General features: G+C 47.6%; 3 protein-coding genes across 4 annotated transcripts in view; 1 reads left to right on the forward strand and 2 right to left on the reverse strand.

The window, feature by feature from the left end:
• Positions 1–92: 92 nt before the first annotated feature.
• LOC310804657 (uncharacterized protein) lies at positions 93–7,540 on the reverse strand (the record flags this gene model as incomplete). Its single annotated transcript, XM_083669975.1, has 15 exons — positions 93–315; positions 548–635; positions 997–1,074; positions 1,272–1,488; positions 1,687–1,747; positions 2,014–2,214; positions 2,697–3,095; positions 3,305–3,634; positions 3,851–4,029; positions 4,360–4,438; positions 4,666–4,865; positions 5,189–5,283; positions 5,670–5,910; positions 6,245–6,422; positions 7,335–7,540. The coding sequence occupies 15 exons, from the start codon at positions 7,538–7,540 to the stop codon at positions 231–233; spliced, it is 2,637 nt and encodes an 878-aa protein (XP_083526101.1). The 3' UTR covers positions 93–230.
• On the reverse strand, positions 5,181–14,934 carry zmynd19 (zinc finger, MYND-type containing 19). 2 transcript variants are annotated; one of them, XR_014554202.1, is made up of 9 exons: positions 14,725–14,934; positions 13,337–13,396; positions 13,119–13,225; positions 12,662–12,802; positions 11,515–11,695; positions 9,138–10,784; positions 6,245–6,422; positions 5,670–5,910; positions 5,181–5,283 (listed from the first exon to the last, which is right to left on the reverse strand). XR_014554202.1 is itself a non-coding variant. In XM_083669417.1 (6 exons), the coding sequence occupies exons 1-6, from the start codon at positions 14,773–14,775 to the stop codon at positions 10,641–10,643; spliced, it is 684 nt and encodes a 227-aa protein (XP_083525543.1). In that variant the 5' UTR covers positions 14,776–14,934; the 3' UTR covers positions 8,785–10,640. The 2 variants fall into 2 exon arrangements, 1 of the variants encoding a protein (XP_083525543.1); XM_083669417.1 differs by lacking the exons at positions 5,181–5,283; positions 5,670–5,910; positions 6,245–6,422 and having other exon boundaries at positions 8,785–10,784.
• A 1,516-nt stretch (positions 14,935–16,450) lies between these two features.
• bspry (B-box and SPRY domain containing) overlaps positions 16,451–16,765 on the forward strand; it is a 4,110-nt gene continuing 3,795 nt past the window's right edge. Inside the window, exon 1 of the mRNA XM_083669439.1 lies at positions 16,451–16,765. This exon is cut by the window's right edge and continues 137 nt beyond it. Within this exon, the coding sequence (XP_083525565.1) occupies positions 16,501–16,765 (265 nt within the window). The 5' untranslated portion in view covers positions 16,451–16,500.

Below are 16,765 nucleotides of genomic sequence, written 5' to 3' on the forward strand. Positions count from 1 at the left end.
TTTTATTGTTTTTACAAAATAAATAAAACATGTTTTTTTTTTTTTTTTACTTTACTCATTTCTGTTGTCATAAACACGTTACAAGGGTTAGGGTTAGGTACTTCCTAAACCAAAACAAAGTGGATTTAATTCAAGTCATTACCATTAAGTCAAAACCACTCTAGAACAAGTTTGTCACAGACATAATTCGATAAACAAGACTGATCCACCAATGCTTCCCTTGGTCATCATCAGCTTAGTTTGGTCCAGCTTGTTGTCTGGGGACGTCTTCCTCTTATACCACTCTGCACTCTTGGTCCCATCATGAGCTTGGTCCTATAGAACAGAGATAAGAGACACTTCCTCTGAAAGCAGCCCACTCTTTTTCAAAACCACTAACTGAAAGCGAGGGCTTGCATTCATCCAAGGACAGTAATACACAGAGCGAGGTGGAGAGAAAGATGTTGGGGCAGAAAAACAACATTGAAAGACTAGGCTACATATGAACATTCAACTATTCATGAGCTATTACTGCAGGCTTTAGTGGGAACGTCAACTCCGTTAGCACCTGTCTCTCAGTAGCTTGGCTTTGTAGTCTCCTGTCCAGCTCAGCTCTGAGTAGGGTTGGATGGACGCCACACTCCTCACTGCATCTGCTGTGACACACCATGAGGACCAATAAGTCAATTGACTTTGTTGTGTTCTTAATCCTTGACGATTTTTAATGTGCTAATTGTTGTACTCAAATAACTGAGGCAAGTCTACAATGTATTTTAAATATGACAAAGACATTTAATTAAATCATTCATTCATTCATTCATTGACCATATACAGAGAGGTAAACAGGAAGATGCAAACACAGACACATCAAGACACATAGACAGACACACAAACCAAAACAGACATATCAGACGACAATGAAAACAGGAAACAGACAGCATACAGAGAGACATGGTTAATGGAACAGACTGACACACGACTCCAGAACATGGTAATGTAATACAGCAACATACACACCAACATGGTGGGGGATAAAGGGCAGTTTCCCTCTGTCTCTGGGTCCGCTTCTGAGGGCACTCCACTGGAGAAGCATCCCTGGAGAAATGGAGAGAGAGAGTAAGAGTTTAAGAAGAAGAAGAATCATTAATTGCACTTATATTTTCTTTCCTTTCTAGACCCCCAAAGCGTTGTAAGGGGGAGAACTCACCTACCCCTACCAATGTATAAAGGCATGAAATGATGAAAGTTATTAGACTATGATTCTTCCCTCAGACACACAAAGAGGAGCGTACCTGGGCTTATTTTAGCCCTGAGGTATGAGGGGTCGGGAGGCGGGGCCATGCCGAGATTGGACTGCTGATTGGCTAGCAGGTTGTCCTCTGTCCGAGCCCGGAGATGGAGACGGGGACGGACAGGGACCTCAGCGGGACAGACAGACAGCCCTGCTCTCTCTCTGGCTCTCTTCCACAGGGCCTTCATGTCATATCCCTTCACCAGACCCAAGGTCATCTTAGCATCGAGGATGTTCAACAAGCAGGGAGAATCATCAGCACAGTCTTAGACATAATACCACACAACACTGAGAAATCCAAGTTTACGTTTGCAAATCATCTGCTGTGTGCGTGTGTGTGCGTGTGTGTGTCTGTCTGTGTGTGTGTGTGTGTGTGTGTGTGTGTGTGTGTGTGTGTGTATCCATCTTGTATGTACCTCAGATGATTCCACTTTGCTGATGCCGTAACCAGGAGACGGTGTAGAGACCAAAGACTGCCTGTGGTGGAAGACAAGGAGAAAGGAATGTGTACATAATATAATATAGATCATAATATATCAACATGTCAGTGATACTAATAATGGTCCCACAAACATGCCTAAAATGTCAAATTAATCCCCCCCCCCCAAAAAAAACAGTAAATTAAAAAATGGATATCAGTGCTGTCTGTCTAAGACACTCTACAAGGATTCAGCACCAGAACAGTACTTTAGGAGTAGGTTTCTGAAGTGAGCGTGTTGTTTCTTCTCTTAATTTCCAGTAACCTGTGTCTCTCTCTGTCCTGGCCGGTCCCTCTGGATCTCCTGCCAGACAGATGGACCTTGGGCTGATGGCTGTGGGCAGAGTGGGGCTTCTTGACCTTTGGTTTGACCTCTGGCACCTCTGCAGTGGCAGACGGGGAGGCAGCAGGAGTCTGAAAGGTCGGAGGAGGAGGAGGAGGATGGCGGCCCGGGGAGTACAGACACCTGATAGGGAGACAGACGGACGGAGAATAGGGGTTACTCACCACACTGTGACCGGAACAGCACTCTGAACTAGGGGAGGCTGATGAAAGTAAAAACAGGAGAACGGGCTCATTGTAATACATGGAATGGAACGAGGAATGGTGCACTCAAACCGCCCGTCATTCCTCATTCCGTTCCACGCATTGATCCCATTCCTCATTCCGTTCCATGCATTACAACGAGCCCCGTCCTCCGATGTCTACCTCCACCAGCCTCCCCTGCTCTCAACTGATAAATGTTTTCAAGTTCGACTATTCCTCCAAATGTAGAGATGCAACACCCACACAAGCTACACACCAGGCATGTTATTGTCTAAATGGACTTGCCAAATCATTGCTTGCTATCATCAATTTGTTTGCCTTGAGTATGTTGAATGAAGTGCTAAAACTGCTTAAGCACCGTCCAAAACCATTCTCCTGCCCTGCCCTTCTGGGTCTCCTGACCTCTGTGTGTGTGGGTATTCGTCGCGGGCGGTCCTCTTGGTGACAGGCCTGCTCTGACAGCGCCCTCTGGAGGTGATGGCCGTTACTGTGCAGGTGTAAGCCGTGTTGGCGGCCAGGCGGTGGGCGGTATGAGCGCGCTCCGTGCCCAGGTAGGCCACCCGGCCATTCAGCCTCAGCTCGTAGTTGAACAGGCGACCCAGGAGCACCGGGGGGGACCCCCACATGACCTGGAGCTCATGCCTGCCCAGGACCACCAAGGTCAGGCCACTGGGCGCATGGTCCTGGCCCTCCGCCGTACGGACCTCCACCTCCACACAGGGCCCCACCTCGTCCCCTGGACCCACAGCACACACCCCCAGCTGGTACAGGGTCCCTGGGGACAGACCACCCACTATAGCCCTGGGAAACAGAAGGGCAGGAAAGATTTTGAGCTGCTCTATGAAGGGTAATTCATGGGGTTTCTTTTCTAAAGAAAATATCTTCAGTCTGGACTGAACACTTGTCAGTATAATATTGCTCTAATCAAGTCAAGCCAGGTACATTATACTGTCATTGGGTACCATAGTCCAGATGATATCTTGAATTGTAATCTGTTGATCTTTTCTCACCTCAGCTCTGAGGTAGTATCTAGTAGTGTTTCCCCTCTGTGCAACTGATACGCCTTGGGCTTCAGCCCGCCCACCGGCGCCAGCCAACCGAGTCGGACCTGAGAGGATGTGCATCCAATCACACGCAGCTCCTGCGGAGGACCAGGCCTTGTCCCCGCCCCCTCTGGTTCTGTGACCAATAGCGTGGGCTTACTGCAGGGGCTGGTGTCCCCATCAATGGTTGAGAGGACCAGTCTGAGGGACAGGTCATGACCAAGTTGGAGGATAGAGACTGGCAGGGTCATGTGACACTGGGTTCCACCATACAAAATGGTGTCATCGTTTAGAAGCCTGAGGAGAGAAGAAGAACCCTATAACTTGTCAATTAAATGACACCCATTTATATATATTGATAGGTTTATTTATGCATTGAGACAATCTGATATTGAATGGTATATTCAGAAATATGCTGTCTTCCATGCGAAGACACACTTTGATATTGTTTGTTTTCCTAATGAATAAAGTCCCATTTATATAAGCTCTTCAATGCTCTAGCAGCCACCTGACCTGTACGTGACCTCTAGGCCACTCTCAGGCAAACACCGCTCCCATGATACCCTGCAGGCCCCTGATGGCAGACGTCTAGTTGTCGGGGGCAGCGGCTTGGGGAGTCGCTCCAGCTTCCTGAGACATGCATCAACTTCTTCCCTGAGATCCTGGCCAATGGCAGGACAGCAGGAGAGGGACTGGAGCAGACAGGCAGGAGGTCATTGACAAATGTTAAGAATGTGGAGTAGTACAGAGGTTTTAATTGGTTAAGATAACACCTTCATGCTAGTAATATACTATATAAATATACGAATAATTTGTTATACTACCTAAAGCACCTGTAAGAGTCATCCTATTAAAGCTATGCCTGAGAATTCCAGTTTATTTTAACGAATCCCTGTTGGCTGTGTAGAGACTGATCACCCAAGCATACATGACATTCCAGATACATTGGAACACTGGAAAAACACTGTTGAAGGGGAATGTTCTGGAAGGGGAATGTTCCGGAGAATAACAACAGTCAAAACCTTTAGTCGTTCCTCCAGAGACCTGTGCTCTCTCACACGGATCACTCCAGAAGGTCGGGACACAAATACTTTCACTGCCCTGCGAGACCAGGAGAGAGGGCAGAGAGGGTGACAGGGATGTGTGCTTCAACTAACTATATAACTGCATTATACTAATAAATAGAATAGAATGTATTTGTCCATCTGCTCTCTAATATTCCCTAACAATATAATGACTTTGAGACTATTCAATTCTATAACAGACTGGGTATACCAAACTAATGCTTCTTGATCGGGGAAGGAGCTTCAGGACTGAGGGTGACTTACATGGCAGCGAACCAGGCACTGTCCTGGTCCTTTGTTTGTAAGCGGTGGAGAAGGGCATCAAATAGACTGGAGAGGGAGGGGCTACCCAGCACCAGAGCGTGTCCATCTTCTTCAGTTACTAGGCAACTCAATGCAAAACAGGCCGTCTGGCCAGCCTCTGGCCCAGCGACCTCCCTCATCAGCGCCTGTAGACTGCTGACCTGATGGGTTAGAGAGAAGAAGACAGGGTTCCATTTACAGAGGGGTTTGAGGGGGCCAAGCACCCCAAATCACCCCCCCCCCCCCCGATAAGAACTTAAAGAATTTAAATATAAATCTGTCCCCCCACCTAAAAAGTCTAAATCATCTACTAAAGTGCGTAGACACCAGAGCTTATCGACAGTACAAACACAGTAACAGACTATAAATGGACACCTAACGGAAGTTGCCAGCCAGATTATCTAAGTCTCCATCCACAGCCTTATGGGAGTAGTTTAAAAAAAAAAAAAAAAAATCGCACTAAACATGTTTTGCTGCGTCTCACCAGCTGGTCCTCCTCTGCAACAGCCAGGATAAGGCTGAGGCCCCTCGCACTCCCACACAGACCACCCACAGCAAATGCTGCGTTCATAGCCGTGTCTGTTGAAAAGATGAAAAAACAAAACCAAAAGACCAATTATATAATATCACAGCATCTTCCCCCTTCTATGGTTACACATTCTCCAGGAGCACTTAGGCCTCAAACTACAATCAGCATCTGCTCTGCTAGTGAAAAGCGAAAGTAACTGAAAACATCCCTACAAGCTCTCTGCAGGGCATATACAGCCAACAATACAGGGGATCAGTGTGTGTGTGTGTGTGTGTGTGTGTGTGTCTGTTTTGCCCTGTGTTTTTGTGTTTTTATGGTTATACAGTACCGTACATTCTTCATCTTTAGAAAACAAAACACATAGCAGTGTGTGTGTTTCACCCATAGCAGTGTGTGTGTGTTTCACCTCCCCACTCCCCCAGTCCGCAGCTCTGACCTGTGTGGCGGTGTGCCAGGCATTGTACCAGGCAGCCCAGGATTCTGGGGGCAGAGGGGTGACGTAACAGGGCATGGCAGGCCACCTTACACAGGGTCAGCCGCGCCAGGGTCAGGGCAGAGGAGTTGACCGTGCCCTTCCTCTCCTGCCCCTGGTCCAGGAGGGTCAGCAGGCTGTCCAGGACCTGACCGAACACTGCCTGGTCTCTGAGCAGCCACCCACGCCCAGCCGAGCTCTCCACCTGAGGAGAAAGGATGCAGGACGGGGAGGGTCGATGGTGGGGATGGGGCTCCTCCTGGTCTAACCATAGGGTTGCTCTGCGTTGGTTCAGTAGTGCAATGGGCAGGGTGTTTGAGTGAAGAAATAAATACACACGCGTGACACACACACACACACACACACACACACACACACACACACACACACACACACACACACACACACACACACACACACACACACACACACACACACACACACACACACACAACGTGACGCACGCATGCACACACACTCACTCACTCACCTCACACTCACACTCCTTCTCATAATAATGAGGTGACCATATCTGTTACCAGAGATGCTATGGCACCAGCAGCATTCGTCACCACGTCTGGGTCATCTCTGCTCAGTAGCTGGCCTAAGGCCTGGACAAGGCTGCTGTTCCCCTCTGGAGCCTGGGTCTGAAGCTCCAGCACAACCTCCTCTCTCTCCACCAGCACCCCCAGCAGATATACCGCTGTGCTGCAGAGCCTGGAGGGGGGAGGGGGAGGGGAGGATGGAGGAGGGAGGAAGGGAGGTGGGAGGGGGGAGGGGGAGGGGAGGATGGAGGAGGGAGGAAGGGAGGTGGGAGAGGGGGAGGAAGGGAGGTGGGAGAGGGGAGGACGGAGGAGGGAGGGGGAGGAAAGAGGGGGGAGGGAGGGAGGGAAACATAAAACAACATTATCCACCTGTCAGGTGATTTGTGGAGCCTACACAGTAAGCCTGAGCTATCACAATGTAAAGGCTGACGTTTATAAGCTCTCAGGATTTATGGGAGTCCTCAGAGCCATGGTTATACACACACACACACACACACACACACACACACACACACAGTAGTCAACTCGATCCTCCTCTTCAGATGTCAGTCAAGTGTCTACCGTGTGTGTGTGTGTGTGTGTGTGTGTGTGTGTGTGTGTGTGTGTGTGTGTGTGTCATAGTCAACAACAGCCTCTCCTTATCTCCCTTGCTATTACAGTATATACTATATAATGAACTAGCCAGCACAGAAGGCTTTTCCAGAGAGTTCTGGGTAACCTTCACATACATGCTCTTTGAAATGTTCGACTTGACTTGCTTGGTATTCAAAGTGCTCGTTATCATTCTGCTGGTAGAAACCTGCAAAGAGCACACTTGACTGAATAAATACAACAACCATGTTGGTTTTCACCCTTTGGATTTACATTCCCAGCAACCTATACATATTCTGCAGGCCTTGACATCAACACAGAAATCACATCGCAGCCTTGCCCAATGCCCACAGGTCTGAAGAAAGCCAACAAGCGTCCGTAGGACTCATAGGAATTGCTTGCGACATGATGAAAACAACCTGTATACAGGAACAAAGTTGTGCTCGCAAAATGTACTGTCGTTGTTCCATCATTAGCGTACATGGCCACTCACCACGAGTCAGTGGAGCGGAGTACGAGTCCCAGTGCTCTGATGTAGCTCTCTCTCTCCGGGTCCTGGAGAACCTCCTCCACCACGGTCTGTCTGCTCTCCTGCACAGACCTGCTCAGGCCCTCCAGAGCTGCCCTCACATGGGCAGAGTTTGGGCACAGCAGACTGGCCAGGGGCTTCTCTGGTTGGCATGTGCCACGGCACGCCATGGAGGGGTTGTATCCCGGACACAGATTAAACCTACTCCTGGAATAGTAAGTACTTTCAATGGGGATTCTCCAGGGAACTTGGTTTTTAGTCGAGAACTATGCTTAATCTGGGTCCGGGAAACTAGCTACCGGTTGTTTATGATCTATCTTCAGGGTCACTACTGTGCCAGGAGAGCAGGAGTGTCCAGTTCTCTCTCTCTCTGCATCAGAATCCTAAATTCCAGTCCCGTACACAATTAACATTTCACTAGTGTTAAGACCCACCGGTTGCAAGGGTTTCCACAAAGTAGGCCGACACATAATTGTTATTCCGAGTTAAATGTATACATTCCACTAAAGCAGGTGAGCGATAAATCGTCCTGTAGCGCTGTTTTGCAAAATAAAGTTGAAATCATTGCAGTCGGTCTTTGCGCTCCGTTAAAGTCTTATTAACTTCTTGGCAAATCTAAAAACACATCATACCAGCAACCCAATCTCGGTTGCGTCCGACTCAGCACCCTGCAATCGTCGCTATTCGGTAATAGTCGGTGAAGTCGCGGTTATTCCATATTCCCCCAAGTGGAACATGTGCAGGGGTCTCCCTGAGTGCGTGTCCAGGGAATGTTAAAGTAGGGAGGTGTTGGGTCGTAAACGTCACCGGCTCTTGATGCTCCTATCTCTCTTGTTCCAGAGGCCAGCGGTACCAGCCCACATCACCATGGTGACGTTGGGTAAAGGTTATTCATTTCCATTTTACTTCGGCACATATTAAACCGTCCACACTCGTTTCCACCTCTACCCGTATACAAAGGCCTAATGCTATCCTAAAACATGGTTTTATTCTCTAAACAATAACTGTATTTTACCTTAGATTGCGGTTTTATGAGTTAATAACCCTTATATGAGTCTAAGGCAAGCCCTCACAGTTAAATCCAATCCGTCATTCTCTGTGGCCAAGCCTAGGCTTTACCAAGTACTGGATTAAATAAAGTTTTCAATAAAGAATATCCATTGAAGATCTAAATCTAGGATTAGTCTTAATCTGTGTCCAGGGAACCTGCCCTATGGGTCTAGGGGCCATGAAATTGTTCAGCCCCTTCAACAAGCCTCTATCAACGAGCAAAGTGTGTATACAAGAAATACAAGAAAACTCCATTGAAATAACTCTTATGAACATCGTAGGGTGCCCCAACATTTTCTGAGGTGTAGGCTAATACCACGAGGGCCTCATAAAGCCCCATATCTAACGCACACCCAGGAAGTCAAACGGTTTATTATTTTATTTCATTTTTTCATTTTACAGTGAAAAGAGACGGTCAGTTATTCCCAACTGTCCTCCCTCCCATTCACATACCTTAGCTCTGTATTCTATGTGATTAATGCTTTTATTCTTAAAAAACAAAACAAAATAAGGAATTCTGACAACCAACATTCCAAACTGTCCCTCACTATAAACTCCCCCCTCCCTCTCTATGACAGATAATAATAGGTGGTTGGGGGGGGGGGGGGGGGGGGGGTTAAAAACAATTCAGTGCACAGTGTTATCAACCCCATCCACATACATACAAAATAAACACACACACACACACATAATAAACTAGTTCAACAAGTTCATCACCTGTTTGCTTGTTACATGCGTATCTGTGAGTGTTCGTCAGGTTCCATCATCATCGCCTAAGACACAGGAAGACACGTTGAGACGGTGTGCATGTATACTACACTTAAAGGGGGGGGGGGGCTGGAAAAAATAAGATTAGCATAATTTAAGCTATACGACCACTTTGACAATAGAACAAATATTTATTTCATGTAGAGGACAAAAAAAAATGTGGAATTGATATCAGGCCTTTCGTCATACGATCCAGAAGAACAAACTGCCGTATCATCCTCTTCAGAAGTAGTCCTGGGTTGTGTGTGTCTGAGGTTTCAACTTTCTCCCAGGACGTCCCTCAGGTAGGAACATTTAGTGACGCTGTTTGTGAGCATCTGGAAGGGCAACTGATCCATCGCATCGAGAGAGAGAGAGAGAAGAGAAAGAGAAGAGAAGAAAGAGAGAGAGAAGAGAGAGAGAAGAGAAGAAAGAGAGAGAGAAGAGAAGAGAGAGAGAGAAGAGAAGAGAGAGAGAAGAGAGAGAGAGAGAGAGAGAAGAGAAGAGAGAGAAAGAGAGAGAGGAGGAGAGAGAGAGAGACACCTTTACAAGTGATCCAAGTCCAAAAGCGCTAACCAATCCCCTCCCCCAAAAACAAAATGGGACAAAAACAAGAAGAAAAACAAGAAAAAAAACGGAAAAAAAAACACAGAACATAAACATAACCCCCTCCCCCCACCACAATGTTCACTTCATCCACGTCCTTCAGTCCACAATGGCAGCCATCACACAACACTGGTAGTAGTGTGACTCAGAGCAGTACAGTACGTCTGCTGTGTGTCTGTCTGCCTGACAGAGCTTGACCCGGAAGAGGTGAGAGTGTGTGTGTGAGGAACGTGCACCAGAGGTCCACCAGGGAGCAGTACAGTGAAAAGGTCCATGTCCCATTTGTACCAGCAGGAACAGCAGGTACTGTAGCCCACGTAGCCCCCCCCCCCCCCCCTCGCCACCCCTCTTCAACAAAACCAGTAGGTGTGGGTGGAAAGGAGGAAGATGATGATGGCGACAACTGTCGAGAATCTATCGAAGTCCGAAGAAGAAGCCCACACGGGTCGTTTTGGTCCGTGTGAAACGTCTCCTTACCCAAAACATACAAATAGCAGCAAGTAGAGAGCCCAAGGGTCTCCAAAAACAAAAACAAAGAAAAATACAATTCCCATCATCCCCATTGACGTGTTAAGCAAGCTATGGAGATTTGCCAGTTCTGGGAAAACAGTTTTTTCTTCTTTTCCTTCAATCTTTCCCACCCTACCTATTAACCAACCAACCAACCAATCAACACTGTCCTCTGTCATGAGTCTCAGTCAGTCAGCAGATTAGGTTTTTTTTTTCTTCTTCTTCTTCTTTGCACTTCATTTCCAAGTCTCATCACCCCATCTTCTTCCCCTATTCCCCCCCTAAATCCCAGGTGTGTGTGAGTGTGTGAGTGTGTGTGTGTGTGTGTGTGTGTGTGTGAGAGAGATAGTCCGGAGATCATCGCTCTGGTTCGGACTCCAGCGCCAGGACCCTTTTGCGCTCGCGGCACTGCTTCTTGTGGGCGGGCCAGTCCCTCTGCTGACACTGGGAGCCACAGTAGCGGGCCACCTGGCACCGGCCGCAGATGTTGAACTCTCTCAGCTGGAGAGAAACGGACACAACAACAACATCAACAACAACATCAACAACAACAACATCAGTCTGATGGTCCAGATAGGACTGGGGTGACTATGGCTGGGGTGACTATGGCTGGGGTGACTATGGCTGGGGTGTTAGTCTGTGACAAGTGACAATCGCTGTGACGGTGAGACGTCACCTTTAAACATCTCTCATCGATCATATCGCAGAGCTGAGTTAGTTTGCGTTTGTACTGCAGCGATATCCCACAGGGCTAATGGAAGTAACCGTGAGGGTAAAGCAAAACCGCAGATTTGTTCTTTGAGGCATTTCCAACGACGAGGCCCCACTGATAAAGGCCTGTCGGGATAGGCCTCCGTACATTGTGCCAATACGTAATCACTGATCTAACAATTGGATTGGTCAAAGCAAGTCAATGTCAGATCAGTGATGTCTTCAAGGAAAGGGAGGGAGGGAGGGATGCATTGGAAGAATATTTAAAACAGGGTCCAAGGAATTAAGTCAAAGAACTAAACCCAATGGAACAGACAGTCAGACAGACAGTCAGTCAGTCAATCAGTCAGTGTGGGCTCTTGACAAGGTGTCCCCCACCCCTCCCCCTCCCCCTGTGGGAGGCAGGTAGGTACCCTCATCTCAATGAGTGTGGGCTCTTGACAAGGTGTGTATGTGTGTGGTCCCCCGTCCCCACCCCCACACTCCCCCTGTGGGTGTCAGTGCGGCGCCAGGTACGTACCCTCCTCTCGATGAGCGAGCAGGGCGGGTAGTGACACTCGTAGTAGGTACAGGAACACTCCTCCTCCTCCACCAGCTCTCCGTTAGCGTTGTAGTAGCGGGTGCGACTCAGCTCCAGGTACTGCTCTTCCACCGGGTCAGCCGGGACCTGCTGGATGGCCAGCCAGTACAGAGACTGCTCTCTGGAGGGAGGGAGGGAGGGAGGGAGGGAGACAATAAAACATTCATTTCAAAACAAAAACAGGGTGTGTACATAGCTTCACGTCACACTTCATGTACACGTAGGCCCAACGCTGCCGAGCGGAGTCTGAATAGGGATGTTTCAGCGTCTCATTGTCTCTGAGACACTGATCTAAACGTGCTGGGCTGGGCCAGAGTGGGCTACTTCATTGACTTCATCCCACACCGCTTCGTTTTTTGCTCTCTTGCTGAGAAGAATGCATTATGTACGTACGTACGTACGTACAGACAGTACAGACACAGCTCTCTGGAGGGGACACTTGCAAGAAGAACAAAAATAACAGGGTGAGCACATCTTCTTCGTCGTGTCACAGTCAGTGACTGGTAATGTAAGATGATATTCCACCTAAACATGAATACAGGCTGAACCACCCCTTTTAATATACATGTAGGCCACTGAGAGACCTGATGATGTTTTTTTTTTGCTGGTCTCATTTTCTCTCCTGGTGTGGACAGTAAGTACTGGGTACAGTAGGTGTGGGCGAGTGCGTTTACTTTATGCCCGCTTTCACTGACTCCTTTCCTCTCGCTGGGAGAAAACCACTATCGCGTGAATCATATTAGACCAAACAAATGTTGTACGGCGGTAATAAAGTAGTTATAAAGGAAAGGGAGGCATTAAACAGTTGGGCTATTGGGATAGCTCGGGTGACCGTCGTGAACCAGTGTATAACTAGCATCTACAACGGTAGAGTACAGTGACACTCAATCCTGGCCCTGGAGAGCCGCAGAGCTGCAGGCGTTTGTCCCGGCTCAGCAGGGACGCACCTGATTCAGCTAATCAAGCTTTTGAAGCTCAGTTGATTAATCGATCAATTGATCAGGTGCGATAGCATGACAACCTGGACCCACTGCAGTGGTCCGGGACCCCGGGAGTGAGGACCAACTGGTTTAGCAGCCTCTACTACCTCTGCTTGCTGGAGAGCTCCTCGGGCTTGGGGCTCCAACCCACTGGGACCAGCCGCAGGTTGTCCAGACGGTTGTCAACGGTGACGGAGTTGATGTGGACGACTTGGAAGCTGGGAGCGATGCCTCCTCGATGCTTCTCCCTGCAGACACACATTCAAATCTCCTTGTCATGACTCAGAGCCAGCCGGTCTGCTGCAGCAGCATCACACCCAGAATATGGATCATTCACCATTTATAAAAGAAAAAGCTGCCCCCCCCCCCCCCCCCCAAATCTAATAGATGTAGCCTACTTAGAGGTTTGTCTATGTGCAGTTGGTGTGTATGATGTGATATGAAAATGCCAATAAAATATAAAATGTGATCCAAAAAAGGCACAGATTGTGTGTGTGTGTGTGTGTGTGTGTGTGATTGCAGGAGGAGGGGGAGTGGGGGGGGGGTGATGGTACACCGACTCACCAGAGCAGTTCGTGCAGCGGCCTCCCTGCCCAGCGTCCTTTGCCAATGTCGAAGGCATATGCAAAGATCTTGGCCCCGTTGCCGTCAGCATCCACCTCCATGCGTGCCTGAGAATTATCACATTCAGTCCTTCATCCCAGGTCCTCTCATACAACGCAACAAAGACCTGCTTTAAAATAAATGAATAAATAAAAAACCTCACCCTCCAACTATCTTACCTCAAAGGCATAGTTTTCTACCAGTGGTATGTCCTGTTCATCAATCAGCGTGTACTTGGTCTGCAAGACAAGGAAATGGTTACTGTAGTTATTGCAACCTGCACCAAAAAAAATAATCTACTGTTCATATAAGATGTAGCCAGTAGCAAATGTTTCATAGTCATGTTTTTCTCCTCAAATAGCAACAAGCCCAAATATATATGGAAATAAATCTCCTCACACACACACACACATATTCTCCCCCAAAGCAAACAGGGTGACTTTAATCAGGGACGGTCAAGTCAACAACTGGCTGTTAGAGGTGTGTGAGATGGCATTATAATGTCGATCATATGACCAAACACGTGTGATGGTAAGTTTGGATTCCCTTTGAGTAGGTCGCCTACCAATTGGAAATGCACATAAAACACATTAGCCTTTTAAGAAAGCACACTAACAAAAAAGCCCAGAGCCTAGAATTCCATCCTTCAATCATGATTCTAGAGCACAGCGCGGTAGTGTTAACGCTGTAATGTTGTAACCATGGACCGATGGGGGGAGGCGGCTTTCCATCTATGCAGGGCACCATCATTTTCGAGCTAACTAACTGACGACGTGCAAGGATGACATCTCGTCATTTCTATATTCACCAACTGCCCTTTTTTGTTAAGTTAGTCCCACCACCATTAAAACAAGTCTCACATTCGTCAGTGTCCTGACGCAAACACACAACATTGGCTCCATGTCAATAGATAGACATCTGATGTGCCCCTTGATGACGACGTTTGACAGCTAACGATCAAATGTACAGATTAAATTGAGTTTATATGCCCCCCTCCCCCCTCTCTCTAACGTGGACAAATGACTATACTGCATTTGGCACACTACCGTTACTTGTCAGAACTGTCATGCCGGTGCTCACTAGTCACGTTGCAAAAGGCTTCCTGGATGGAGCGTGGCAATGGCTTCCACCTCATTAACAAGGATTTGACATAGCGAAGCGAACAAGCCATCCTGCCCTCAAATTGCATTACCGATTGTAACCATACGCATTTGTCCAGATATTAATGAATAGTTTCGGATTTCGAAACGGTCAAGATTCTTCCGCTACCTCTAACGAGGGGGATATCATGGAGCTAGCTCCCCGGCTAACAGAGCCTGATGGCTAAACTAGAGCTGGGCGGCTTGGCTTCGTGAGATTGAGAAAACGAATTCGGCGTAACTAGAACGCGAACACACTGGGCAAGCTTAGAAAAATACATGTCCTGTACTTGTCAATCTCCATTCTCACGGATACCCTTGCTATTGTTAAATCTATTCGATGTCATCACCTATCTCCACGAGCCATTTTGTAAGTGCTTTTGTGATCCCCTCCCCTTGTCGCACATGGCAGCCCTCGGATAGCTCACCTTCCCGGCCACACGGCCAAGTCGAACAATCCCAAGCTTGAAATCCGACATTGGAAGAGTGGGTGATGACGGGGGGCTAAATGTAAGAACAGGTGAGGCGATCTCCAAGTTTAAAACTCGTCAGGGCGACCCCCCAGCCCCGATTTTCTGCCAGTTTGGTTAAACAGGGTCAACCGTTGCCCGATTCTGGTCCTCCCCACCCGCTACCAAACCTCCGTGACACACCGCTGTCGTAGGAGAGCCAAGCGCGATTCGGGGGAGGGAACAAAGAGGCTAACAAATCCCTAACCAATGACAGTACACCTTCAAAAACATATGGTCCAATCACAAGATGCATTTCACTACGAATTGAACGCTGGTCTAGGGTCAGTTTATCCTCCCCGACTTCTACGCTTGATCATGAGAGAGGTAAAACCAACAGCAGACCCAAGATCAGACAGCGCAAAACCTTGACATAAAAGTGTCCGGTCCGATTGTCCAGTCAAAGAAGGGGATTTCTTTGTAGCACCGCCCATCCCTAGCCTGACGGCATTACGTTTCCATTGCTTCTTCCTGTGTACTGTACTTCGACACTCGTCTGTCATTTTAGCGCGAAAACAGCAGGGGCTGGTTTGCCGGGTGACAGCGCCGGCCGGGTGACAGCCAGTGGGGCTGGCCAGATGAGTTGGCCCCCGGGTTGACCCGGGTTGACCCGGGTCTTTGCAACGCACCTTGTCCTTAGAATTAGATACATTCCTGGATTTTTATGGCAATCGACTTCATTGATTGTGGATCATGTGTTTTAAATCCTTCAAACATTTTCTTTTATTTATCAGACAGATTGACGTGTGTTCACGTTCTCTTCAACCCCTGTCAATGAGGTCAGGACACCATACGGGACTAATAAGCATAAGGCCTATGGCATGGGGGAAACTGTGGGGAGTGGGGACAAGACTGACCAGTAAACTGATGTTGAATTCCCGAATTGTTTAAAATGTGGTTATGGTTAGGGTTAAGGTTTTGGGGAAGGTTAGGGTCAGTTTTAGGTTTTGACCTAGTCGGGTTCTCTTACAGTATACCTTATTTAATTTCATTGCAATTTCATTAAACTAAGCTTAGCCGATCTTGCAGTGAAAAGGTTATCAGGTATATGAGAGAACAATGTCCCGAGGTGGTGATTCACTGCGGCTCAGGTTCGACCACAAAAGATAGATCTAGCCGAAATCATCATGAGTGAGTGACCTAATTTCATCAATGTTATAAGCAAGCTTATATGCTTTATGCCTATCAACATTAGACTATACATTTAGCCAAATGACGTTTCTATCAACAAATACAAATGATCAATTGATGCAAATAATTAACAACAACAATTAACAATATTATTTATGATAATAATAGAACAACATAATAATAGGCGTAAGCTAATAATAGAAGTGACCAAACGTGCCATAATGTAGGTAGCCAGTATTTAGTAGCCTGGGGCCATGTCTAGAAACGAATACATTTCCGAATATAAACATCCAAACCGGATCTTATTACGTCAACTGATAAATAATTGAAAGGAGCAGGTAAAACATAGCCTAGTGACTTCCTATCACGAGAACAAAAAAAAAAGGACTTTGAAACTGCTGTCTCTCTTGTTGTCTCAGCTGCCAAACCTGCTTTTCAAGCTCTGACCTCTAGTGTCCGTGTTACTTCCGTGTTCAGACTACCTTTCCCCGTATACACCTGTGTTATAGGTGCGGTAAAACCACCTGCCGCGTTCTATTGAAGCAGCGCAGTATTTGATGCGCCATGAGTGCGGAGCTCGAGACATGCGATTTAACACCAGTGTCCTTGCGGGACGACCCAGACACTGAAGTGGAAGGTAGAGACCGTTCGGAAAACTTTAATATGGATTTAGAACAGCCAATTTTCTCCGCGTTGAGTGTTCTCCAGGATGGAACTCACTCAGCCAAAGAGGACCTGTCCTTGATGTCTGGAAACAAGACCGCGGCCACATTAGCGGTGGTGACTACGTCCGATTCAGAATCGGGTATATTCGCAGGTGAATCGGAAC

The sequence above is a fragment of the Argentina silus genome (genome assembly GCF_951799395.1).
Source record: "Argentina silus genome assembly, chromosome: 5".
NCBI classification, from domain to species: Eukaryota; Metazoa; Chordata; class Actinopteri; order Argentiniformes; family Argentinidae; genus Argentina; species Argentina silus.

Excerpts from the sequence above, each read along its gene's own strand:
- zmynd19 (XM_083669417.1), bottom strand. The coding sequence starts at position 14,775 with ATGTCGGATTTCAAGCTTGGGATTGTTCGACTTGGCCGTGTGGCCGGG. Across the intron at positions 12,803-13,118 it reads CCGCTGCACGAACTGCTCTG|GGAGAAGCATCGAGGAGGCA; the intron begins GTGAGTCGGTGT and ends GTGTGTCTGCAG. Across the intron at positions 11,696-12,661 it reads GAGCTCTCCAGCAAGCAGAG|AGAGCAGTCTCTGTACTGGC; the intron begins GTAGTAGAGGCT and ends CCCTCCCTCCAG.